Genomic DNA, 26,965 nt, shown 5'->3' with positions numbered 1-26,965 from the left:
AAAGAAAGAAAAAAGTGACTAGATTTACAAATTCAAGAGAAATAACCAGTGAAACATGAGCATGACTATGGTTCAAAGTCATGTCTATGCTGAAGATGACCCAACTTATTCTGCTTTTACATCCTATCAGTGCAACTATCTCATTTATCCTGTGCAGGTTGTTACTAATTGCATAAAAGCAACACTGCAATGGATTGCATAGTAGTGCACTCCATGTGCACTAGCACCTCCTCATGATAGTAAATTGTTGACTCATCTCTGCATCAAATTGACTCAAACCCAAAGCCTGGCCTGCTTCTACAACAGTCACCCAATCACAATTAGACTTCTAACATGTTCTTTCGAAATATCTTAAACTCCTTGTGATGTGGCCAACATCACAAGGATAGCACATTGAGTCATGAAGTCATTGACAAAACGTGCAGAATATTAATGACCTTGACATCAGGACGCGGTATCCATCTTCCACTTCAACCAACCTCCCTCGTCATTACTGTCACCAAACACACATAATTTAAAAAAACGCAAAATATAAAAAAGGTAAAAAACCTCAGGCCCTGTGCCAGCACTGCCCTCTCAAATACAGGGCTTTCCTGGCCTATAACTTGAGACCCCAGCCACTTTGACAGAACTCTCAAATTCTTGTAGTTTGAAGGTTAGAAATCAGGCAGAGTTGTCAAGGTAAGGGCTGTGAGAAATAATGAGGCACTTGAATGGTCTTGAGTGAACTTAATGGGTTCTAACAAGAGCTGTGAGGTGGACTTGAGGAGGGAAAAATATCAAAACAAATATGTCATTGTGCTTTTCCCTGGGTAGTCAAAATAAGACACCCTCAAATCAGTGAATGCCACTCAGTAGTACAGCCTCGGGAAGGTTAATAAAGACAAGTCATAAGTATAGGTCACCATTGTAAAATATATTTGGCTCCTGTAACGGACACCCTAACAACTCAAACTATTCAAACTAGATAATGCCAAGTATTACACAGGGGGAATGGTAGCAGGCAATTCTGCTACCACCATTTAAAATATAAAAGCAAGATCACATTTGATGGAGACATTGGTGCATCGCGCATCATTGGGTCTTGAATAAAGAGATGAGCAAGGCACAGGCTAATTTGCTACCACAGGCAGAAGAAAAGCGGGAGTAAGGTAAGCTGTGTGATGTATTACACTTGTTTTCTGACGGCTCCACTGTGAAAGGCAGTGTTGATAATGCCAACATTGCCATGTCTAGCCATGGCTATGTTGGCCTTATCAATGAGCAGATTGTGGAGATTAGATGGTGCTTTCAAATTTCCCAGAAAGGTTTGGGTTGACTATAATGGTCACTGGGAGCACAGCAGCTGAGTTTCAATCCCAAGTCGTCAAAGAAAGACCTGACAGGCGATAACCAACCAACCAACCAACCCCCCCCCCCCCCCCCCCCCGGCAGATGGAGGAAGATCTAATCCTAAAATGTATATATTTGAAGTAATAAAATCTTAAGACATTTTTTTGTTATATAATTGACGTAATAAAAATGTAGTGAAAGGTAAGGTAGCAGTTACAAAGAAAATATATTACATTGGATAAGCAGTGAATTAAAATCTGAAATCAAAGTCGATTCTGCCATCTCTATTTAATAAGGAGCAATTAAATCACCCAGTTATTAACAAATAAATATAATCAGATGATAAATAAAGCGCAATTTAACTGGGAGGGGTTGGTGACGGAACTTCGTTTTAGTCTCAAAGCCAGAAGGTTGAGGACAATTAACTTGCAAAGCCCCCTGGGTGTCCTTCTTCACTAATTTGTGTTAATGCACCCATGCTGCCAATGCTTTATCCCCACTGGATTGTTTGGATTTAGTTGCTCAGCTCGACTACCAGAACAAGATTTAAATTGAAACAAAAGGCAATCACTGGGAGATCCAGATCACCTTTCAATTTTACCAGCCAGGACAAAAGATACTATTTTGGTACTCAGCTGTCACAAGTCAGTCTATTCTGGGATTAATGCCAACCTCTTTAGCATCAAATGATACAAATCAAGCAATCGATAGAGTTAAGGTTTACATTTTAAGGCTTAGAGTAATGTGTTGACTGTTTACACAAGGCAATCATGCCATAATATCTAAACATATAATCAGACCATTAAAAGAAAAATGCAATTTCACATTAAAATACAGTATACTGTTCATGCTTCAATGTAAAGACATGAGAAATCAGATAAGTTAACAATCTGGCTCAAAAAAGTAACTTTAAATTTCTGGCTCAGAAGCCAAAACAAAGCAGGACCACAACAAATGTTAGCAAATTATTGATACATTTTGCCACCCCTAAAATCTGATTAGCTAATTTCCTGTCCTTTATACACAGAGGCCTTAATGGACCATGAAGGCAGCCAGGACAGTGATGTATCTTACATCACTGTCCTGGTGGCTTAATTTGTTAACACACCATTAAAATTACATTAACCACGAAAAGAACCAGACACGATTCAATGACTCAACTCCCCACCACTACAACCATAACAATATTTCTAGCATGATGACCTTTAACTACCAAAGCCATTGTTATGGCTTTGAGTTTTAGGACTAATGTGAGAATTAAATAATTTGAGGCTAGAATGACATGGTCAGCAAGGTTTTAACAATAACATTGGACCAGTAATGCATTTCGTTGGCATGCAATTTAGTGGTTCAAGTGTGCGATGAGATGTCAACATATTGCTAGGAGTGCCCCAAAGCCATTCCTTACGTCTGAGTATTAGAGAACTTAAAACAAGTGTACCACAGAGGGACAAGGTAATTAATAACGTTTTCACACCAAAATTAGCGGATTGACCTTTTTTTTTGTTTTCAAACCCGGATCAACCCAGCCGGTGCGCGCACTGGTCCTTATGCGGCGGGGAGCATGGGGGTTCTCCGCTGTGGTCCCCACGGTGCAATCCCCACACTCACAACATTTCACAATTTTCACGGCCCCCCATGCAGAAAAAAGTCAATAACTTCTGATTGTGGATTTGAAATGGGATATGAAATTATGGAATGATACATGGATATTGCTGTCTATTTATGTGCCAGTGTCCTCCTTGTGAACTTCAACAAGCTTTGCATTGCGCAGGTAAAGGGCCCAAATTAGCAGGACGACACCGGTGTCCTGATGACATCAGAGCCGATAGGAGGTGGAGCCGATTAAAATTTGATCAGGAGTTGAGATCCGGCTTTTTTCTGTGCCACTGGTGACAAACGCCAATGCCAAGCGGGCATTACCGGGTTTTTGGTGCATTAGAAAAGGGGTATGAGAAAGGTGGAGGATCGCTGACCCTTCCAGCACTTAAATAACTATTGCTTCATCGTAGTCCGTCCACAACCCCATTTTCCACAAATGAGTGCGGGAAGGATTTCTCAGTCGCGAAAACACTGACAGACAAGACAATTTAATTAAATACACTTGGGAGTTCTCATTGGAAAAAAGTCTTCCATTCAAAACATTTAACCTCACCACCCCATCCCCCTCTGACAGGCTGCTCAAGGGACCCATAAAATATTTCATTTCTTCTATCTAGGTAGTAACACCTGAGGTGTATCAAAGATGTGTTTCTACTTTTCATTACTACAGCTCATTGTGTCTCTGCTGCACCATATACTGTAGTAAGGTAAATGCAGGTTGAGGCAGTGGTCAGAATGGCTAGACCACAACAGGACACAACTCATTGCCTGTGAGGATATGAATCAACATTAAAAAAAAAAGATCCCCCCCCTTCATGGCTTACTTTTAAAAACAATGCAATAAGCAGTCAGTGGAAAAGAACACACAAATTATGACTGCTGTTGAGGCTGGGATTCCAAAAGAATAAACATAAAATGGTCTACAATTTGTAACACAGCCATTGTAAAGCAAATGTCTTTGAATGTACTGCTCAGCTCAAGTCTAAGCTTTTGAAGTAAGACATGCAAAAACATATGTAAATGGTGAGACAAGGAGCATTTGAGCACCATATGCGTGCACACGCACGCACACGCAGACACACAGACAGAGAGAGAGAGAGAACAGAAAGTGACAAATATAAACAGTAGGATGGCTGTGTTGAGGGAAATTACCTCCCAGAACCGCTGGCATGCAGCCAGCACAAAAGACATTCATCTGTTTTCTCCTAAGCTTGACTCATAGGCAAGACTGAGGGAAGGGCGGGAGGAAAGGAGGGGATTGCAGGACAGCCAGTGAGATGGAAGAACACAATCTGATCAGAGGCTGGGAGCGAGCGGTGAAGGGAGACAGTAAGAACATCTGAAAGCTCTGATCGCGATAGGTGATCAGACTCAAGACCTCGTGGTTCCTCCAACATTGTGGGGAAAAAAGGAAATTCTGTATCATAGAACGCATCAGAGCAAGACATTATGTTGAACCTCTAGGAGAGCGGAAAAATATCTGACATGTTCCAATTTAGGAAGCGGGTAAATGTTAAAATGGAAAAAGGGACAAGGAAAAAAATATTTGCTCTAAGGTGAAGATAGACGGAAGACCGTAGGACGACTATTCATTCTCTGTTCGCCGCTTGGCTCTTTTGAAAGTGAGGATGTAGGAGGTCAGGGCGTACACAGTACGAAGGTTTTAATCAAACAGGACAAACCTTAAGGAAGACACACTGCCATCCAAAAACCAGGTAAGAAATCATAACCTTCAACAATTTTCATGTAGATTATTAAATGTACTCAATTAGTGGATGTGTTTTGAAATAGAATTTTCAGCAGGATAGTTCTTTATTTTATGTTAACTTTTTTTGTAGTGTTAAATATTCACTGTATGATGGATATGATTTTCTGACATGCTGAAAACACTTTAAAATGTCTTAATGATCTCATTCTGCTCCAATTAGGTAAATTACAGCTTTTTCCAATACTTGTGATATAAAAAAATACTAACGCAAGCATAACATCTATTCAATACAGAATTTTCGGAAAAGATGTCATCAAAATGCAGTTAAACAGAATACGACGCAAACAGAGGTTAAAACTAATTGCCACTTCCTCGGTTAATTGCCTGGACGTGGTCTGGAACCAATAATAATGACTATACAGGAACATCCTTTGCAATTTGTTAGAATAAATGTCAATGTAATTAGGGCAACATAAATTATAGCAAAAAGATGATAACGCTGATTATGCTTTATTTGACAGAACAGTTGCTTTTTGGGAAGGAAAGCATGCGATATCAAGAACTTAGCCTGGACGAGATTGGAAGTGAATGCATTGTGGTTGGATCACTGCCGAAGTTTATCCTGAGACTGGATTGTTCTCTTAACATTGGACCTTACTCATCAAGAGACTGTGACACTGCACTGATCAAAGTGCTCTCGTTTACCCCGGCTGTGAACCGTCCCACCCTGCCGTGTGACCCGGCACGTGGGGCCCAAGAACCATGCTGACCAAGCTTTCGGCGTCAACCAGAACCAAGCCCCAACCCACCACCAGACTAGACATCTTTTCTGTAGCAACACCATGTCCCAGCCAGTGGCGGCCCCACAGGCACCCAAAAGCTCCGGGCCGGGCGAGGAACCTGGGATTCAGCTTCAATGGGCTGCACTTCTTATTGTTATGGTCATCATCCCCACGATCGGCGGCAACATCCTGGTCATCCTTGCAGTGTCACTGGAGAGGAAGCTTCAGAACGCTACCAACTACTTCCTGATGTCTCTGGCTGTCGCTGATCTGCTGGTGGGACTCCTAGTCATGCCGATTGCCCTTGTAACAGTTCTCTATAGTAAGTTAACATACAAGGTAACCCTTGTGTTGGAGCACCTCATCTCTGCTAGCCTTGAAAACATCTCCTACAGCAGTGATGGCACAATACAACATTCTAGTCCTGGTCCTTTTTTGATACCTGGAAAATATCTCAGACGTCATTCTAACAAATATTTCCTAATATGAGCACCATTGATGGATGTTGCTCTTGGGTACCAAATCCAAGCCCACCATTTGTGGATAATATTCATATCAAAAATCTTTAGGGAGAAAAAAAATTTGCAATTAGTGATATTTCTACTGGATAGCTTACTTATTCACACCCAATCTGGGCTCAGGGTTCAACCAGACTGACATTCCACAAACCAAAAAAGGCTTGTAGATTTAATGGGGAGCAAAGAGGATTTTAATAGGATGTCAGCTGCACTGAATACAAGCTTGGTCATCTCTAGACAAATTAAAGCTGATAAAAAATGACAAGCGATAGCGGATGATAAAAATGTGACTTCCTCTCGTACTGCTGTTGTAGCAGTGGCACAATGATGGCTGTAACCAGCAAAATCTTATGGCAGTACTGACCCACTGACTATAATCTACAAATTGATTCTCATCCTCAGAAACTACACTGCATTTCTGAGATGTAAGTGAGAATGGCTGTACATATACAGTTATGCCAGGCATCCTTTCCTTGTGTGCCATTCCAAATGTATGTATAGTATGAGGCGTCTTTGATATTTAGCTGATTTAAGATATTGCTACTCAATTTTGGCGTTGAAGTACCAAATAAGCAGTATTCATTCAACGGGAATATTTTATTAATGTTTAAAAATCAGTTCCACAAATATAATATCCACAATCTCAGGCCCTATAACTTAATGTGAGAGGGATAAGAGAAAATAAACAACTGAATATGCTGCCTTGTTCAACCGACCAAACTTCCAAAGCCCTGTCACTCTAAATGCCATTAAGACGTAAAAGGATTAGAGAGAAATATTGTTTTAGCCAAGACACAAGGTAAGGTAAAGAGTGAATTCATCTAAATGCATTAAATTGTGTATTTATGTACTGCTAGATTTTTCCTTTATAGGTGTTTTGATATTGAAAGAATTAGAGATTTATTGTTTTAGCCAAGACACAAGGTAAGGTAAAGAGTGAATTCATCTAAATGCATTAAATTGTGTATTTATGTACTGCTAGATTTTTCCTTTATAGGTGTTTTGATATCGTATCTATAAACAAAAGCATGACGAGGAATAAAACATTTTATCAAATACTTTGAACAATACATTTGTTTATGTTCTAATGCAATCTTTGAAAAAGAAGAGTCTTGGAAATGTCTTAAGAATGTATTAGATGTTGTAGCTGTCATTACCTACTCCTTTGTCACAGAGTTGCATCAGATAGATAAAGCACTTCACACTCAGCTGATGGCACGGTTCCGTACTACAGGGATTTCCGCATCTGCTGGGCAGATGAATTGATTGCTTACATGTGACACGTTGAAAATGTTATCGTTCCACTGTTTCCGGGTGAGCTGTGATGTCTGGCTGACGGGAGAAGTAAAATACATCTCTGGCTGATAATGCACCATTTAGTAGAGTCATTTTGAAAGATTTGAGCTTGAAGTTGTTTCGAAAAGTGTCATATTTGTAAAGCGCCACATAAGTGTCAAATTTGTAAAGCGCCACATAAAGACAGAAATAATTCACTGAGCTGAATTGAAGGCTTATATGAAACATACCACTCTGCCATGTTTTGTACTGAATTGTGCCACCATTTATGCCAAGGTAACAGATCAGTTTTCAGTCAGTGCCAAGTATATCATCCATCTTATTTACTCACTTGTAGATGTGACCTGGTGAATTCTCACCAGGCAATAGTTGGTCAAAACTAAGGAAAGCTAATATGGGGGTGTGCCTTCTCAAATAAATTAAAATAAAATAAAAAAAAAAGATTAAATACCACAACTAAAAATGTCCATATAAAGTATTGTTCCCTTGCCTTATGACACTTACAGACTGAAGTTTGGTAGAACAAAAACATTTTACGTGAGAATCACTATGAAAATTAACACAAAATGCAATTATTAAATGGCGAGGGGAATTTTCTGCTACTTCGGTCTTGAATCAAAACCAATTGTTTATAAATGTGACCTCATTCTACTTGTAAAGATAGCCTTGCTACAACAACATTGTTTGAGAGTAGATGATGGACAGACAGTTTGGCAGCACTGTGTCTTTAGATGCGGGAACAATATGATCTAAACTGAAGATTCCTTAAGAAAAACAAAACTGCACGAACATTTTTGCCAATCCAAGTGCCAAAAAAGATAAACAAAGACAATCAGTTTCTCTATCAAAGACCTACTGAACATTATTTGGCCTATTAAGAAGGACATTATGGCCATTTGTATGCAAATAAGAAAATAATCACAAAAGAATAACAAAGTATGTACGTTAATGCTTCCAACAGCAAAAGATTTTTGCAATGATGACTGGACTAAAGCCAGTTTTATGCCTGGAACCGAAAATAAACACCTCTGTTCGGCATGGTCTTCTGCAGAACTACATAAAGAGCTTTTAGCTCCATAAACAGTAAGGGAACCCTTTTTTCCAGTACATTCATTCCTAACTGGGATAAACAAACACTGATCTTTACATGAGAGCTACTTCTGATCTCTGGCCATTGTGGCACATTTCCCATAATGGGTGGTGCTCAGGGGGAAAAAAAATTGTTTGGAATGGGAAGAGGGTATACTGAGGACACAAGTGTATAACTAATGGAAGTTCCATCACAAAAGATAAATTCTCCATTAAGAAGGCTATTTAACCAGTTGCCTTGTAATGGTTTGTAGGACTGTTTTAGTATCTTACTGAAATAGTTTCTCTCTTATCCCGTTTCTTAGATTCTGGGTGGCCTCTTCCAGAGTTCCTCTGTCCTATTTGGCTCTTCCTAGATGTACTGTTCTCTACTGCGTCCATCATGCACCTGTGTGCAATTTCCCTGGACCGTTACATCGCAATCAAGAAGCCCATCCAGCATAGCCAGTATAAATCCAGGGCTAACGCCATGGTCAAGATAGCGCTGGTGTGGCTCATATCTATTGGTGAGTATATAACCACTGAAGCCTCGTATACATTATTTCCTTCAGTAACATTTCATTCAGTAACATGTACACTTAAAGTTCTTTAGTGCAAGTTTGATGTAGTTTGTTTACACAAGTGGCAGGAGATTCGATCTATGGCAGGCTGTAGTTTATGGAGAAAAGAAATATGGGCCGGATGCAATAAAAGCAGATGCTATGTAAACTATGGCGATGTTCATGAAAGTGGTTCCGAAGTGTGATAATCATAACACAAAGTCAGTCTGAAGGTTACCACTCTAGGATCCTCTAGTCCTCTAGGATCTACGATCCTCTACCACAGTAGATGACTGCTAAATAGTCAATGTCCATCATAACAAACTGGTTGAAAAAGTAGCATGATATAGGCTACAAGAACAAACAATATTCCAAGAGAAAAAAAAATTATAATTGTGGAAATAGACGCATTGAATCTTAAAAGGATCTCAAGTGCAAATGCAAAGGTGTATCAACCTGGAGAGAAACTAAAGCCATCTTACGCTTAACTACAGTATAATCTAATAGACTTGGCTTATTTGTTCCCTCAGAGAAGCCAAGAAGACTATTGCACATACAACATAGGGTTATTAGGTGAGAGAATGTTTCTGCATTTATAGATGTCTCTCAATCAAGTTTCTAGACCACTAGTGGACTCATGTGAAGAATGGAAAGCATTCACAAGATTGGACAGATAATGGGATGGTAAATAAAATTGAGCTGAAATAGAAGTTGTTTAAAATGACAGACTTCAAAACAAATTACATCTGTCAAGGCTAAGTTAATATTTCAGTTTATAGAAGAGATGACTAGAAACATTTGCATTATTATTCTGACTGATGAGCTATCCAGCACCACCTCCAAAATTAGTAATTGTAATTGTTAATGGATAACCAAGTATGGATTGTCAGAAAATTGTCAGACTATGGTGTCATATTGTTGGCAAATTTATGATCTTTAATAAAAACAAAACTCTAAACTTGGGGCCCCGATATGGTCTGAAACCACACTTTCAGACATGAATGGAAATAGAACAGCTTGAACAATGCAGTTGATTCCACACTCCATATTTTTATGTCAGGAGGATCATGGCCATGGATAACAACCAGATTGGGAAAGGAAACCAACAAATTACAATGTTATATTAATCTTGATTCTGCATAATTATGAGTAGGATTTAAATTCTGCCTAACTAAGCTTTTAAAAAAAAAGCTAAAATGGCAATAATTATTAGCTGTAAAATCAAGAAAATGGTGTTTTGTGGAACAATGTACAAACTATTTTGAGAAACAGGTTATCAAAAATAATTAAAAGTAAAACAAACGGCAAATTGTATTTTCTCTTTACAGGTATAGCGATTCCCATTCCCATAAAGGGGTTGAAGAACTACCAACTTCCCAACAACGTCACCTTCAACAGCAACCACACTTGCCTGCTGAAAACTGATAGCTTCAGGGAGTTCATCATGTTTGGCTCCTTGGCAGCATTCTTCATCCCTTTAACCATCATGATGGTCATTTACCTACTGACCATTCAAGCACTGCGCAAGAAAGTTTACTTGCTGAGGTCAAGGGTGACTCAGCGCTTTATTCGGCAGACTGTTTCTACAGTCTTCCAAAGGGAACAGCCTGTGGGATCTCCTCTGTCTGATGCGCTGACGACAGAGGATGGAAGATGCCCCAATCCAGCAGCAAGGAACCCTGTGACATGTGAAGATATTCCATTTCGCAGAATGTCTACCATGGGGACAAAGTCCATGCAAAACCTCAGCAACGAGCAGCGTGCCTCCAAAGTGCTGGGCATTGTGTTTCTCCTATTCGTGGTCATGTGGTGCCCATTCTTCATCACCAACATCACCTCTGTGCTCTGCGGCAGCTGTGATGTTAATGTAATCTCACGTCTGATGGAGATCTTTGTCTGGGTGGGCTACGTCTCGTCAGGTATCAACCCATTAGTCTACACCCTGTTCAATAAGACTTTCCGGCAGGCGTTCACACGTTACATCACCTGCAATTATAATGTAAGCACTAATAATGGGCCTGAAAGACACCCAACATTGCAGTATAGAGGACGGGGTCTGACCAAGATCTCTTTCCGCTCCTCCATGGCAGAGAACTCCAAGCTGTTTGTGAAGCGAGGAATGAAGAACAGTATTGGAGCAGTGAGCTACCAGAGTCCACTGAAGTGCTGCCAAGCACCCATGCAGTCCCCCAGCAGTGTTGTGTTAGACACATTGCTTCTCACTGAAGATGAAGACTTAAAGCCAGGGGAGCATGTCAGTTACGTTTAGAGCAGACAGAGAACATCTAGCCTGTTTAAAGTAAATCTGGAGAAAACTAAGACATTTAAGACATTTAATACGTGAACAGCCAGAGGTACACCTGGGATTTCTATCTCTATGTTCATAATGTGGAAGACAGAACTGTTCTGGTTCCTTTTCCACAGAAAACGGATTGAGATTAAATCTAACCAAGTGATTAAAAACAGACTTTCATTCTGACAAACCAGAGGAACAGAACAGTAGAAGGGAAATAAAAAGAAAAAAGCTCCACCAAAACTCAAAGTGCACCATCCTTTAGGAAGATGCCGGACAAAACAGTAAGGATTGAAGACAAATGACACCCCTCTGGAAACATTGAGCATACATATTGCAATCCCATTAACTTGGACTACTTGGGACCACTTGCTTGGATAGTGGTGGGAGTCTTACGTCTAACCTTTGAATCTCCTCTGTGAAATATTAAAAAACATTTCCCTCTTTAATATCAAAACATGAAAAACTGATTTTGTATAAACAGTTGAGTTTTGTAAGATTTTACACAAGTTTGACTATATTACAGTGGAAAACTGTGTATAAATGGCAGAATAATAAAATGCAAAGCAATTGTAAAGCTTTGCCACTATGATCAATAAATGGAAACGCTAAATTTTCTGTGCAGAAAAGCATTTTGTCTTGGCTAAAGAAATACTTTTAGCCATAACATTCTCTTTCATACTTCTTAGACCATAGTACCCATCGCATTGCATGAAAGATGATGCCACTCTCACTAACATTCTGTTCCCCATTAACGTTTGTCAACACTACTCTGGTGTTTTAATTTCAGTGCATTCCCATGGTTTAGATAAACTAGTAATCGGAGTAGGACTATCTGTACATGATATAGGCTGACACAAGCTTCAGAAAGTAACCTGAGGAACAACTCCTTGGCTTTTTATTCACAAAGAACGCTGGTACTGTGCACCCATGTAACTGAATTTTCAATTGTTACAAAGTCAAAGTCTAGTCCAAAACTGAAATAAAAAGCTTTGACAGCCGCTCAATTGGAAAATTGCTACAACAAAAATGATCGGCTGATTTTGTAGAAAGAGCCAACAGATTTGATTCAGAGTGCGTCCTCCCAAGTGGGTAGTGGGATTAATGTCGCTGGAGCCACTAGATTGGCTGACTTGTAGCAGTAGAGAGGGCTTTCTAAACAGAGGAAGGATTTACACAAGGTTTATCTTGCAGCCAATTGATCACAGGGAATATCACATGACCTTTTTTGGGCTTAAAATGGACACCCTGAGGTTCCTCAACTTGGCCAGGCTCTCTGTTTAACACTGCTCAGCTGCCTGATTGTTAAATTCATGTCGGAGTAAGACTGATGAGCCCCCATAAAAAGGGAGAAAATAAAAATGTATCCGAGTGAAATTAAAACCTAGCTTCCCCGCAGAGCAATATCTCACAGGAGTGCCAGGAAGTTCTTGTGAACTTAAAGCAATTTGTTCACCTCAATTCTGTTGTCATACCAGCTAAGGCTGCAGGAACTAAATTCTAATAGAATTTGACTATACGAAAAAAAAAAAAAAAAAAAAAAAAAAGTACAACACTACTCAAATGTTGAAATTGCCATTCCATTGCGTATTTTTTTTATAAATAAAATTGATTACTATAAATGCTTTGGCTAACTTTAGCAAGTCAATTCATATTTGATGAGCAATAAAGTTCAATATAAGCTCACCCAGTTTTTTGCACACACATTAAATAGAAATATTCCTGTTAACGGTGTGCGAAGTCTGCATCGGCTAATTTCCCTTTCCTCCAGTGTTTTCACTGTGTGTACAAGGTAGAGTGCGCCTTTGACCAGAGTGTCCAGTAATTCAACAGATGTGGAGATGAAAGTGGGAAATAAACCCGACCATCAATGACGGAATGTCCCTAGTGCAGAGTTTCCTATCGTCCGGCTCGCGGACCGTGCCGGGTCACTTGTCACCGGGCCGTGAGAAGGTGGGCAGTATTTTTTCCAGAAGTAATCTGCTCAGCAGCAGAAGGGAACGGAGTAAATTAAATACATCTAGAGTTTTTATTTGCTTTGTTTGGAAAAAAAGGTCGCTCCGATCAGTACGGCAGAACCTTGCGTAAAAAAATGTTATATATTTGAATATTAAAAATAAAGCAGAAAAATTCTATTGGGATTAAAGAGGAATATCTGCAGCCCAAATGCCAACAGGAATAATCTTTCTGTGTCTGTATGTAACAAAAGCTCCATTTAATTAATTCAGAGACGCAAAAACAACAGATAAGGCTAAAGACAATGTGGAGAAATTTGAAATATAGATTGAAAATAATGGAATGAGAATGCAGTAGTACCAGAAATGAGCAGTGTTGCATCACACAATGTATTGGTCTGCATCACCAAACTCTGAATCAAAATACTGTTCTCATAAAGAGGCACAAGCCACTAATCCCATCTATTTATCACAAAGGAAGCACAAAAAGCCCAAATGTTCAAGCATAAAGTAATTCTCAAGTAAAGTTTATATTTATATATATATATATATATATATATATATATATATATATATATATAGAGACTACACCTGAAAGAGGACGTAGAATATAAGTGGGAACAGTGGTGCAGGGACCTTTAGTAGGACATAAGGAATGTATGTTTGAGGAAAATTTGCATCAGGTTTCCTCCTTAAGCAATTCCACCTTTAACAGTCAACATAACTGCTGCATAAACACAAGACAAATCAAAACAGAGAAGGATCAAAGGGTAGAGGGACTGTTTTTCTAGTTCTCACATGAAAAACATCTACATTTCACAAACCGAGAAAAAAATCCTAAATGACACCACCTTGCCATCCATGTCAAACTGTCCCTTTTATTTTGCATAATTATGTGAAATATTAACTCCTTTCCTTGTTGAAAAATAACTTTTATTATAAGCCAGACTGACCTTCAGAATTTTTCTGTGACCAATTGCTTTTCCAGCCTCGGAAACGTAGAAGGAGTAATGAAAATAGAGACTGCAGATACTGCCTGAAGTACAGATGGACACAAATCTTGACAAATACTCTAATTTAATTGCAATATGAAAATCGTTCTAAGGTACAGTCAAGATGATATAGCTTAGACTGGGTTGATGACTTGGGGCCTAATTACACTTGTTGAAAACTAGTTGAAAGGCCATTTCCCCGTATGTAAAATGTTTGTGGTTTGAGCCGGGTCTTAAATATTCCATTATCATTTAAAAAGATTTTTCAAAAGCCATGGGCATTGTGTAGAGTACAAGCATAGAACTTGCACGCTGGGCCAATTATGCCCCATAATGATTCAAATACAGTCAAAAATTACAAAATCTTATGTGGGTGGAATATGTATTTCATATAAGGATAATCAGTGCAAAATCAATGCCTGACATTCTATGGAAGGGAGTTGTTAAGCTACAAATCAATGAAGTCTGGATCTTACCTGAACATGATAAAACCAATGGACTCAACTGCAGCCCTTCTCACGTCATCATTTACGTCACTCACCTTTGAGACAAGAGAAATCAATTCAGTGAAATCGAATGAAACTTTGAGGCTTCAACCCAACCTTTAAGGGCTTTTGCTCACAGGATGAAATTTGTGCCCAACCAAACCATCTATGAATGTGAACAGGTTGCCACCTGCAGGATGCACAGCTAAATGCGCAATCATTTTCCTACATGGACAAGTTGCTGTTAAATTTGATATAATAAATGACAGTGATGTGAAAGAATTTTAGCATCAGAAATGTATACATATAAGTACCAGCGTGCTAACCATTGTTTTTGCTTAAAGGGAATCATATGTTGAAATACTCCATACCGAATCATAAGATAGTACCCTACCAAAAGATAGCTGCTCAGTTAGTATTAGAATTTGTAATTATACTTGTGTTGATTGGCCTAAAATTTGGCTTATACACTAACAAATTAATTCAAATCTATGTTTCAGTTAATAATTGATCTGTGAAAAATTGGAATTCAATAGAAATACATAAGAAAAAAAAACCTACATCATTCGGTCATAAATCATGCTATCTGTTTCATCCCCATTATGATAAACCATTTTCCCCCCTCTATGAAACAGTGTGCTGTAAACAGGGTTAAGCAGGAAGCACTCACAGCGACATGCAGCAGGCGTCGGATGGCCTTGTTGTTCCCAGAGCCGCAGTACGCCATGCCCACTGTGTACATACCGGAACGCCGCAGGATGGGGTCCTATGGTGGACAGTGAGTGGAAGCAGAACCGTTACAACCTGGTCTGCACAAACATGTACAGGGAGCACGGTTTGACTCACTTCCCACATCGAGCGCTTCTCGAAAGCTTCTTGGCACAGAGTCCACAGGAAGAGGCTCACATTTCACACACAACCCCACACACTGTGTGAGTGCATACACGAGTCGATGCATCAACCTCAAAGTCTGCATTCCAGCTGGTAGATTAATGAACTGTGATTTGTCAATTATATAAACATGAAAAACAACATGAAATCTTCCCCCCGTTCCTGTTCACCGATCATGTCAGCTGGAGTGTTGTCTTGCACTGTATATGAAGTCCTGTCATTTGTGTATCAAATGATGTCAAGTATGTATGCAATTTCTTAATATACAAAGTGTTAACACTTGTACAATACCAGAGATAACTTGCACATTCATTGTAAAAGGTACTAGACAAACTGGTAACGCTGGCATTTTGGTTTATTCATTACATAAATATAAAATGTATATATATTTTATGTAAAATATAAAAAAATGTATAAATATCACAACAAAATCAAAAATAGCCACTCTTGGATTCTAGTGATAGAATTTCAGATCAGAGGGGGACACAATTCCCTTATGTGTAAACTGGGAATGAGAAAATTTGACTGACTTTGTCTCTGCAGAGGCTCTCGATGAGCGTGTCTGCCTCCTCCATGCGTCCGTACATGACCATGGCGATACCAACAGCTAAACCACGCAGAATCTTCTCATGCTGTGTCTCCTGGGCATACCCCACCATGTCCTCGATGGCCTGGGCCGACTTGGAGCCCAGCATGACCAAGCCGAGGGCTAGGCCAGCCGCCTCGCCTGGGGAGGAAACAGAACACATGGCGGGTCAATACTGCAACTTCGTTAAACTCTAGAGTGTAGCAAAGAGCAGCCAAACAACCTGTATGGTAATTCCATTCACAATATTATAAAACAATTACATTGAGAATTGCCAAAAAATTAATCGTTTCTTATTAGTTTATTAGAAATATTAACAGCAAAAACAGATGAGTTGTGGCATACAATGATGTGTAAAGGTTTTTTTTTGTTTTTTGTTTTTTTTGTTTTTAATACTAAAATAAATTTAGTCCATTTTAAAGTGTTTTTCCTTTTCCTTCTGGGGAAAATTAAGCCAAATTGTCTACCCAGATCCTAACGCTCAATGTCTGTCTGTTCTTCATATGGTGGATGTGTATTATTATATTATTGGGGCTTAAACGATAATAGTGCCATAAAATGAATTTAAAAATGGCAATTACATTTTTGAAAATGATTTTATGATGACAATCGTCATTTAACTGTCATGGTTGTGGTGGCCCTAGGTCTACATACCAGTGACGGCATCATCCTGGTACAGGTTGGACTTGAGCAGATCATAAACGTCTTGTCTGGCTGTGCCGAGGGCAGCCAATCCCAGGCCAAGAGCACCACCATGACGAACAATCTGTAAAATGCAGGAGAAAGCAGCTTGTGAAATACAGAAGTTAAAACAATTTTAAATTATAAAAAAAAAAAAAAAAAAAAAAAAAAAAAGGTTTGTGCATGGTAAATGAAAAAAATACAATAACATACAAATTAAATACAATTTTGTATTTAATATCTTTGCTGGTGAAAATTACAGGAGGATATGAAATATAAACACAATAATCATTGTTTAGTTATCATCACTGACTGTCTTCCATCCTATATTCAAGAGCTGCGGGAGAAACTAAACTTTTCAGTTGCTCCTCTAGTCACTGGGAGGTCACAGTTCAGTAAACATGTGACCCACCACAGCAAAAGCGGCCATCTCACGCATTTATAAAATTCAGCCAAATAAGTTGAAGAAAAAAAAAACCCAAAAAAAAAAAACCCTTTCTTGAAGGAAAATTTGATTTTTCCAGATTTGTGTTCCTTTGTGTATCTCTCAACGTATTTTAAAAACAGAGTTTTATTTATAAATAGTAGAAAAATGTTAAACCGTGGAGTTAAATATTCCCGTTAGATTACATGGGGAAACGCAATTCACTTACCAAGAAGAATAGCACTTAACAACGCCGATCAATGGTTTCCTTTAAAGCGAGCGTCCTGGTGAAGGTCCTTCATCCATATTCCATGTGATATGAAGTCACAATGTGAAACCGTTTTGATAGAATTCAACCTTTAAATCGTACTACTCTTACACACACGGAGCCACTGTTGTGAAACAGCGAAGAAGAAAAACCCTTCGCATCACGCACCTATGTCACTTTCGTAAACAGACAGTTAAAGCGCAGCACGGGGGTGGTTCGGTCTCACTTGTCTGTGAAAACTTTCTTCTCCGTATTGTTATGATTACGCGAAGCGAAAGCTCTGAATCATATTTCAGACCTAAATCTGACCAGTGCTATAGATCCAAGTCAGTGTAAGCAGCGCGTACTGGACTTTATTTTCTGCGATGATAGTCAGTTCTCCGACAGCGACGCAGAGAACGACAGTGATGCTGAATCTGATATTACTCCGGACTTGGAGAACATTTCAAACAGCGGATTTGAAACTTAATGTGACGATGAAACGGAATATTTTCAAGAACCACTGGAGGAGAACGACGATACGTGCCGTTGTTGCTACAACGGAAGAAGTTGACGTGATGAAGTCCGTTGAGGTTGGTGACAGATTTTCAGAATTCAGATTTTCTGAGACTCCTAATATTGATACTCTCTACATTTTGTTATGTTGTCCGTACTTTTAAACTCCAAAATAATTACACTTTTATAAAACATGTATATTCATACTGTTAAATTAAAGCTTTTTTATAAACAAAATTTGTCGTTGTTAAGCTGTTTGTGATTGGCCCATTCAGAAGTATGTTAAGTAGCCATGAGGCTTTGTTTGTCTGCCAACCCCATTTGCATTCTGGGAGCTGGCTGAATGAACCTGGTTTGGGTAAAACTTTGGAGGTGATTATCTCAGAATCACAGTTTGCCACACCCTTGTCATTAACAAGTCATTGCTTTAAAAATATTTGCTTGATTTGCACAAGCAGAAGCTCTGATTATCCACATATGGGGGTTTTGTTTGTGCATGCCCAATTATTAACTATTTTGAGAGCTGTACCTGACTCAGAATTTTGTCAGTCGAATCGGATTCAACTGTTCAATGCGAATATTCGACAGGGGAACGCATATGGGCGCACGGATGTACTGTTTGTCTCTTCGCAATCGCACAAAAGAGCTGTGTTCGCATATAAAAATACACTTATGATTCCCCTTATTTATAATAAGAGATTGTAATGTCCCAAAAAAATAAAATAAAAACACCCAGGCAGTGACCCAATATTTCAATACTGACGGTTAATGATTGGTTAACAAGGGTTCGCTATTGTTCATCAAAAAAATAAAAAATTCCATCCCTTTCAATATTATTATTTTTTAGGGCTTTAATGCTTGATCAGAATCGATCTCGGGGCCATTTTATTATGACTATTTTTGTCAACATAAATAAATTACATTGGGGCTATTTTAGAGATTTTTTTATGAACTAACCGCATTTGACCTTCATTACTTTTCATGTGTTAATAAATAACGATAAAACTTTTACGACCCGCCTCTTTTACAAGAAATTTGTCCGACCAGTGATGGATGTTGAAACTGGTCCCTGGGCGCTGTACTTTAAGCTGCCCACCGCTCCTGGCCTAACCCTCGGAGGAAGGACAAGCCTCAATGGGAAAAATGCAGAAAAGCCATTTCACAGCCTCCATCTGCATGTGTTGGCTGTAGCTGCACGTAATGCATGTTGTGGTGTGTGTGTGTGTGACAAGACGAGCTAAGCTTGTCCATTTTAATCTTAATCTTAAATCTGATTGGCTTAGCAACCATAATGTGACACTCACAAGCGCCCCATCTGAGTCGCACGGGAGAGGAAAGCGGTGGCGTGTCATACAGAGGATTTGAAGAAGCGCGCTCCAAACCATAAAGTTAGTGAAGGCTGTGGTGGTTTCGGAGAACCAGAGGGTGGATATTTAAATCAGTCATGGCACTGAAATATGCGCTGCGGTTCGGTCCCATAGAAACCGATCGTATAGGAACTGGTGACATAGTGGTTTCGGTACCCAACCCAACGGGATGTTTAAAACATCACGTGCATGTTCATGTTTTGAGGGGCTATTCACGGACGGGTCTGTCCGTTGTCAGTGTGTGTCTGTGTGTGTGTGAGAGAGGCAATCAATGCACTGTGCATAGCTCTACAGTGAAGTAAGATTTTACTCATTTTAAATAGTAATAAAAAAAATGCTTAAGCCAACCGGGGGGGGTCGACTTAAGCCTTAAAATCTTCCATAGAAATGAAAACATGCCGGTACTTGGCATTCAGTGTTTGCAGAAATTGAGTTTCGGCCATGACCAAAACCTTTATTTTCACTCTGTCACCACAATCTACTCACATCGTTGCTGGCGTTCTTGAGTTGGCTCAGCAGGTAGTCGATAATGTCCCCACCGTGGTTGGCGTGAATCAGTCCCAGAGCGTACAGACCTCCTCCCTCTTGGTAGGCGGAGCCTGGAGAGGTGTCTTTGGGCAGGTATGTGGCCATCAGCTGGAGCGCCTCTTTCTCGTGGCCCTGAAAAAGGAAGGAAGAAGGAAAGGAAAAGAAAAGAAGGAAAAAGGAAATGAAAGCATTTCAATTACAGTATTATTTTGGTTTTGGAGTTCTGAATCATGTTAAAAGTCGTGAATGCTGAAGAGACCAGTTAACGTATATCTTTTAGACTTTTGGGTACACACAATGATTTGTATTTTCAAATACATATCGGTGAAATCTTTTGTTTTACTGCTTTTAAATGATGTGTTATCCGTACTTCCACTGATAGTAGCTGCACGCTGTACCAACGCACCTTGTGGATGACTCCCAGACTTGCTGTGGCTGTGAACTTGGCCCAGTTGGTTGCTCTCGCCAGCCACTCCAAGTTTTCTCTGCAAATGGGCACAAACACAAGCCTGAACATCAGCAAGAGGATTCTATTTTTGAAGGCATATTCACCTGATGCTTGAAAAGGAGGAAAGGAATTGCCATACCTGAGAAACTGGTCACTCGTGGTTCCCGTGTGCATGAAGGAGTTGGCTATGACCGTAGCAGTGTGGCACACCGAATTTCGGACCGCATCCTAGAATTACCAAAAAGACAGCAACAATGACTAAATATAACATTAAATATGTTTAAAAAGGTCCCCAGATTGTCTTCAAAGCACATCATATTAGAGCTGGGTATTGGGCAGGGTCTCACGAATCGATTGATATAAAAAGGGTCACAACTAGATTGAATCCGATATCGATGAGATGGCTCACAATCTGATTCTATATAAGGTCGATACAATAACATTTCACACATAATGAGCATTGTTAGCAACTGTTCAGTATACCATCCGATTTATATTTCAAAGAGTTTTCCCGGAACAAATTCCCTCTAAAAACTTACCTTTGTGTTTTTGAGGATCATTAGGTCTGTGTTGTTGTTTCGGATGAGGAACTGCAGGTGAAGCTCAATGGCCATCTCCCCACTGAGGATCTTGATCATCTTAGCGTTCTGGTCTTTCGGCTCGTCCTTCTATGCAGATGAGTAGGAGCCACGTGACAGTTTGAGTAGCAGCAAATATGTTCTCCTGATGACAGAATCAACTGAAGTTTTGGTTGTGAGGTGTACAATCTATCTAAAAGAGCTTACCACTTCGACCACCTTCCCAGCAGAAGAGCAGCCGGCCTTGTCGTCTGTTTCCATAGCCTCCCTGAGTCACACGGGAAAACAGGAAGATAAAAATGCCAAATTATATATACACCAAGTTGACCAATTGTTTGATTAAACCTGAGGGGCAGTACTTGTAGAAAAAAAATCGTGAAGGCAGGAGTTTAAAAAAATGTAGTCATTTAGATACTGTATAGTCTCTTTAAAACTGACTCCTCAACTTTCTGCTGAATTTTCCCCTGTAGATTGTTTAAGTGTTATCTCTTATCTTAAGATAAGACTCTCCCTACACACCCATCTTTGTCGGCGGTGGGCACAGTGCCTGTGTTGGTGGAACCAGGCACTGCGGGGATGGGTGTTCCGACGGTGCGCAGGTTCTGGATGACTGAGGAGAGGAACTGCTGGCTGGCACTCTCATACAGGTCAAAGCAGATCTGGTAGGCCATCAGCAGGTTGTCCTCCTTCACCAGCTTCTCCAAGATGTCACTAACAGCTTGCGGATCATCTAGGAAGATCAAGCACTGGAAGAGATGGGAGTTCCAGCAAAAATAATTTCAGGACAATATCAATATTTGATATATTCTACGATCAAGAATGACATTAAAGGAGGGGATGATTTGTTGTTCATTACTAGCTGGTACAACTACAACCTATGAATCAAGCCATTGAGAATAATAAATGATTTAGGTGTTTTTACCTTCAAAGAAACAAAGATAGTGTCTGTCCACACATTCTTAATGCATGCGTAACTGCATTATAAGAATATGAATAGAAAAGCCTTTGAGTTTCAGTAGTAAAAGGAATAAAACATCCAGACTCAGCTCATTTGAAACAAGTTAAAATAAGTCCCCTAGGCGAGAAATGAGCGTTCCATTTCGAACTTTGAGGCGAGAAATAAGCAATGCAGTTTCTGAATCTTCACTCATATTAGATCAAAGCCTAATTCAAAATTTAGTTCCGAATTTCATTGCTGTGCTCCAAGCTTGTGGGAGACACGGACACTGCACCAAGGCACACCGGGCCTCTCGGATGCAGGAATTTTTTGTTTTATGTAAACATCAGAAAATAAAATAAATGAATACATCTACAATAAAAACACTATTTTCATTGGTTTTGTTTGGAGATATGAACAACAGATAAGATGGAGCAGATGACCATATGAAAATCTGTGATGAGCTAACGTCAGCTTGTGCAGAGAGTAGAAATGAAAAAAAAACTGTTGGAAACCTAGCGTTCAGAGCTGTCGGAAGACTCAGCGTTTTGTTCACAGCAATTACTTTTTCATTAGTTTACCTCATTATTTAACACTTCTGCAACGTCTAATATCAACATCCGACATTGTTACATTATATACATAACATAAAAAAGAAAAAGCATAATAGGAAGAGTGGTTTAAAATTAAAAAAAGGCACCATTTGCCACCCTCTCATACATCTATTTTGAATAAGTTAAAAGAGAAACAGGGACAGGGTGCTATGAAATAAGGTACAATTCAAAAGCTCTGAATAAAAGCAGGAAAGGGCTATATTTGACTGTTACCTGGCAGACGTTGATGAAGTCAGGCTTCTCCAAGTTCATGTAGAGTTTGACCAACACACGGAGCACCTGGTTACGGAACTTTTTGTTCTGCATCAGGGACATGCACACCTTCAGGCTGTAAGCCAGGAGCCCCCCTACATCGGTCTGAAGAACAGGAAAATCAGATGTGAGATTATGAGAAACAATGACAACAGACAAGGTCATTATCAATCACTTCAGATATTTCCAGGCTTATGGTGACCAGGCTTTTTGAAAAAAGAAAAACCAGCAGAATCAGCATCACCCTTTATTTTAGTCATGGAATTGCTGCGTTCAAGAGAAAAGTATCCTTATGATCATTGCTCCCCACTCCTTAACCATTTTTCTGCTTTCGTTTACTTATTCCACGTTTCATTTTTTACTAAATTAAAACATAATTTTTATTAAGGTAAAACAATGCTTTGATTTTGTTTAATCATTCTATGATGAATGCGGGTAATTTAATCATGAAAAAAATTAGGGAAGGGAACTAAGAAATTGGACGATTTTCACATGTTCTTAATAGGGATTCTAACTTGGGGAAAAATAAATAAATTCGGACCTAAAGCCGACCCTTGTTAACTGATCATTTACCATTATCCGATAATATTAAAATACTAAAATATTAGGGCAGTGTCCCCTTTTTATTAGACTTTACTAATTATAAGTAAGGGGAATCATAAGAGGCGTGGAGCAGTTCCGTATTTGGGGGAACCGGGCACAAGTTGTTTCTACATTCGGAATCCAATTCGATAAACACAATTTGGAGTCGGGTACAGCCCTAGAAATAATTAATAGTCATCGGACACACACAAAATAAATCCCCCATATGTTAAATGCACTGTCCCTCCCAGTGACAAGCGAACGGGTTTTCTCCAGAATCCCTTGAACATAGGATGGAAGACATGACTGCAGTAATCTTCACCGCCCTAGTTACACGTGTCGCCACAATGGGTCGTATTTAAGGAATAGATTGTCCAGCCTATTTTTCTTTTACCATGCAACAAACCTTTGTTATTTTATTTGTTTTGGTTTTTTTTTTTTTTTTTTTTTTTTTTTTTTAATCATATTTTTACAACTGTTTAACTTATAATATTAATCGGTCAAAATTCTTATTGGTGGTTAACGGTTAATTATTAACATCCCTTGTGCTTATACGATTTAAATAATAGCACATGGGGCTTGATAAACCCAGAAAGAAACCACTTTGAAACCTCCCTCTTATATCTCAGACCTCATTTAACATGAGAAATATTATAATTTCTTCATATGATTATCTCATTTAACAAAAATATGTTTCACGTTATTACAATATATGTATTTGATTATGACAATTGCATTGAATGAATAACATTGAAAGAAAAAAAAAATATATATATATGTCAAATGAGGTTCAAGCCACATTTCAAGTCTAGCATAAATTTAAAAAGACGACTAACATAAATAAAAATACAATCTGCTGACCGATTCCAAGATGGTCTTCTCAAAGACATCAAGGCGCCTGGTCTCCAAGGCGATGCCAATGGCCTGCTTATACTTATGGTCGCCCAGGCAACGCAGAAACATCTTGTTGACGATGCCCTCGAGGCGGTGGTCGATGCTCTTCTTCTCATCCTCTGGTAGCTCCGCATTCTCCACTCGCAGCTTGGTGTAGTGGTCAATGCATTTGGCTGGTGGCAGAGAAAAACGAATGGGTTCCAAGCAAGTACACGTGTTTACTTTGAGATGTTCTAAGCACACTATTTATGGGGATCTAGCTCATCAACTACAACTATTTTTCAGTGTATTTGAATATACATTACACTTTGCTGAAAATATATGCATGTTCCATATTATTGGAAATTATTATTGTTTGACCGTTTTAAACCAAATATTTTAGTTTTATTTGATTCAAAATATAAGTCTTTAAAGACTCACACTTAAAGTTTGTTTTATAGCGGCAGTGTGAAAGAAATAATTTATTGCCTGAATGCTTCCATTTTACTGTCTGGCTTTGTTTATAAAAAAATAAATAAAGAAAGAAACTTTGGCATTTTCACTCACCAATAATGGTCTCTACATACTCCGAGTCATCTGTGACATTAAAAAGATCTCCTGCTCCCAGAGCGTAGTTGAGCGATTCCTCAAAGGCTCCAAGGTGATAGAAAACCTTAGACGCCACAAGGGCTGCAAACTCTCTGCTCCGAAACGCCTCATCCTCGTACAGGACTTCGCTGTGACAGAGAAGTTACTATTAACCAGACATTGCTCAAAAGGAATTCCTGAGACATTGATAATATTAATAATGAAAAAATTAAGCAAAGAAAGATCAATAAGGCCCATGACCTACAAGTGCCTGTCTTAGGGACATTACTGTTGCATTATATGTCACACATTTAGGGTTAGGCTGCATGGTGTTCATTAGTTTTATAATTATTAAAATAGAAAAAATGAAACCTCAAAAGTAGGAATGTATTGATTTAAATCCATCAATCATTAAAAAGCTGCTATGATCAATTTCCACCATGGTAAAGTCTCTCGATACAAATTAGAGTGTTGTTAAATCTTAGGTAATTGGAACTGACAAGTGTCCAAGTAATAATGTGCTGCATAACTAAGTTCTTAAAATTGTCATGCTATAAATTACGTTCACATTGTTCATCCAAGAGAAAATATTTGCGGGGAAAGCCATGATAAAACTAGGGTCTACTAAAGGAATGGATATGGGTGAAAAAAAGAATACACTTTCAATAATCTGCTGTTAAATGAACACACACACACACACACACACACACACACACACACACACACACACACACACACACACACACACACACACACACACACACACCGAAACATGACTGGACATGGACCCCACAAGAGCTCTGAAGACATTGACAGCAGATCCTTTAAGTCCTGTGAGTTGTGAGGTGGGGCCCCCATGGATCGGGCTTGTTGTTCCAGCACATCCTACAGATGCTCGATCAGACCCTGACCCCGGCCATCCGCATGATGAAGAAGAAGTGATTAATCAGACCAGGCCACCTTCTTCCATTGCTCCATGGTCCAGTTCTGACGCTCACGTGCACATTGTAGGTGCTTCCGGTGGTGGACAGGGGTCAGCATGGGCACTCTGACCGGTCTGAAGCTACAGCCCCTTACGCGTCAACTTCAAGAACTGACTGTTCACTTGCTGCCTGATATATCCCCACCCCTTGACAAGAGCCATTGGAGCGAGATGATCCATGTTATTCACTTCACCTGTCATTGGTTTTGATGTTGCGGCTGGTATGTTTTATGATTAAAATGCATTTGAACTGTTGCCCAGAGGTACCTGGCAACAACAAACTATGTTTGCAATTGAACGTTTCTACTTTTGGAAAAGGGGTTGTAAAAAGGTACTCACATCTTGTCGACTGATCCCGAAATCTCAGCCCAGAAGTCATTGACGATAGAGTCCAGCTTATGCAGCGCAAACTCCTACAACGTAAACACACAGTTACGCATTTAAATTTAACTCTTGTTTTTTGATTATTTTTGAGGTTGCCAATTTCTCCGATTTGAAGTGAACTTTAGGTTCATTGCTTATTGACATTTATTTTTGCCATTACTTCATTATTATACCACGTATTGTTTTGACGTGAGCTCCTGTAATCTGGCTACATTCAGACGGCGCCTCGTACCTTCAGTTGGGGCTCATCCTCATCGAGCAGTGAAATGATACCAGCTGAAAGAGAAGCGAAGCGTTCAGCCACATTCATAGATAGTGTTGACAAGGAGATTGATCATTCTCTGTCACGCTGGACGTCTTGATACTAATAGCTAACAAATGCTAACTGTGTGACTCAGCTAAATCAATGGCCGCTAACGCCGCTGCGGCTAATTGAAAATGCAGACGTTTGCTACCACTCACCGGCAGACGTTATCATGTTTGACTCTTTGCTGCCTCCTCAAAAGCCTCTGGTTCGGTTCGGACGTTATAATTCCGGTGCAATTTTCGGTGTAAATATGAAAAATCAGAGGCCGCCCGAAGCTCTACAGGAGCGAACGTTCACGCACCCGCTGCGGCTCACTTCCTTTTGTCCGATACAGCAAGGACCTGCGATTACGGCCTTCAATTTTCTGCCTGACTTAAAACAAATAAAAAAAACAAGTATTTGACAGAATCGTAGTACCTACGGCGATATTGCTCCTCTAAAAACACACTTTTTTTTTTTATATTGGGAATTATTTCCAATTTGGTTCGAGAAACATTCGATTTCTGCGATGTAAATGTATTTTGCGAGAGGGCTTCCGCGCGGCCGGCTTCCCGTGAATCACATTATTTTGCCGGTGCGTTCGGCATGC

The 26,965-nt window shown here is 39.4% G+C and overlaps 2 protein-coding genes across 2 annotated transcripts in view; one reads left to right on the top strand and one right to left on the bottom strand.

The window, feature by feature from the left end:
* psmd1 (proteasome 26S subunit, non-ATPase 1) overlaps positions 1-26,683 on the bottom strand; it is a 47,766-nt gene extending 21,083 nt beyond the window's left edge. Inside the window, exons 1-16 of the mRNA XM_080015691.1 lie at positions 26,532-26,683; positions 26,302-26,345; positions 26,025-26,098; positions 24,683-24,852; positions 24,104-24,309; positions 22,622-22,765; positions 21,377-21,603; positions 21,065-21,125; positions 20,819-20,947; positions 20,419-20,507; positions 20,238-20,316; positions 19,790-19,963; positions 16,723-16,834; positions 16,013-16,209; positions 15,262-15,357; positions 14,583-14,647 (exon numbers count right to left, since the gene is read on the bottom strand). Of these exons, the coding sequence (XP_079871817.1) occupies positions 14,583-14,647; positions 15,262-15,357; positions 16,013-16,209; positions 16,723-16,834; positions 19,790-19,963; positions 20,238-20,316; positions 20,419-20,507; positions 20,819-20,947; positions 21,065-21,125; positions 21,377-21,603; positions 22,622-22,765; positions 24,104-24,309; positions 24,683-24,852; positions 26,025-26,098; positions 26,302-26,345; positions 26,532-26,547 (1,883 nt within the window). The 5' untranslated portion in view covers positions 26,548-26,683. The remainder of the gene's footprint in view (positions 1-14,582; positions 14,648-15,261; positions 15,358-16,012; positions 16,210-16,722; positions 16,835-19,789; positions 19,964-20,237; positions 20,317-20,418; positions 20,508-20,818; positions 20,948-21,064; positions 21,126-21,376; positions 21,604-22,621; positions 22,766-24,103; positions 24,310-24,682; positions 24,853-26,024; positions 26,099-26,301; positions 26,346-26,531) is intronic.
* On the top strand, positions 5,435-11,135 carry htr2b (5-hydroxytryptamine (serotonin) receptor 2B, G protein-coupled; the record flags this gene model as incomplete). The annotated part of the gene is made up of 3 exons (XM_080001249.1): positions 5,435-5,746; positions 8,633-8,833; positions 10,195-11,135. Exons 1-3 carry the CDS (start codon positions 5,485-5,487, stop codon positions 11,133-11,135), a joined length of 1,404 nt encoding a protein of 467 aa, XP_079857375.1. The 5' UTR covers positions 5,435-5,484.
* Positions 26,684-26,965: the final 282 nt, after the last annotated feature.

The sequence above is a fragment of the Zeus faber genome (genome assembly GCF_960531495.2).
Source record: "Zeus faber genome assembly, chromosome: 1".
In the NCBI taxonomy this organism is placed as follows: domain Eukaryota; kingdom Metazoa; phylum Chordata; class Actinopteri; order Zeiformes; family Zeidae; genus Zeus; species Zeus faber.
The sequence above is the reverse complement of the archived record's forward strand: the minus strand, read 5'-3'. Positions and strand labels throughout refer to the sequence as shown.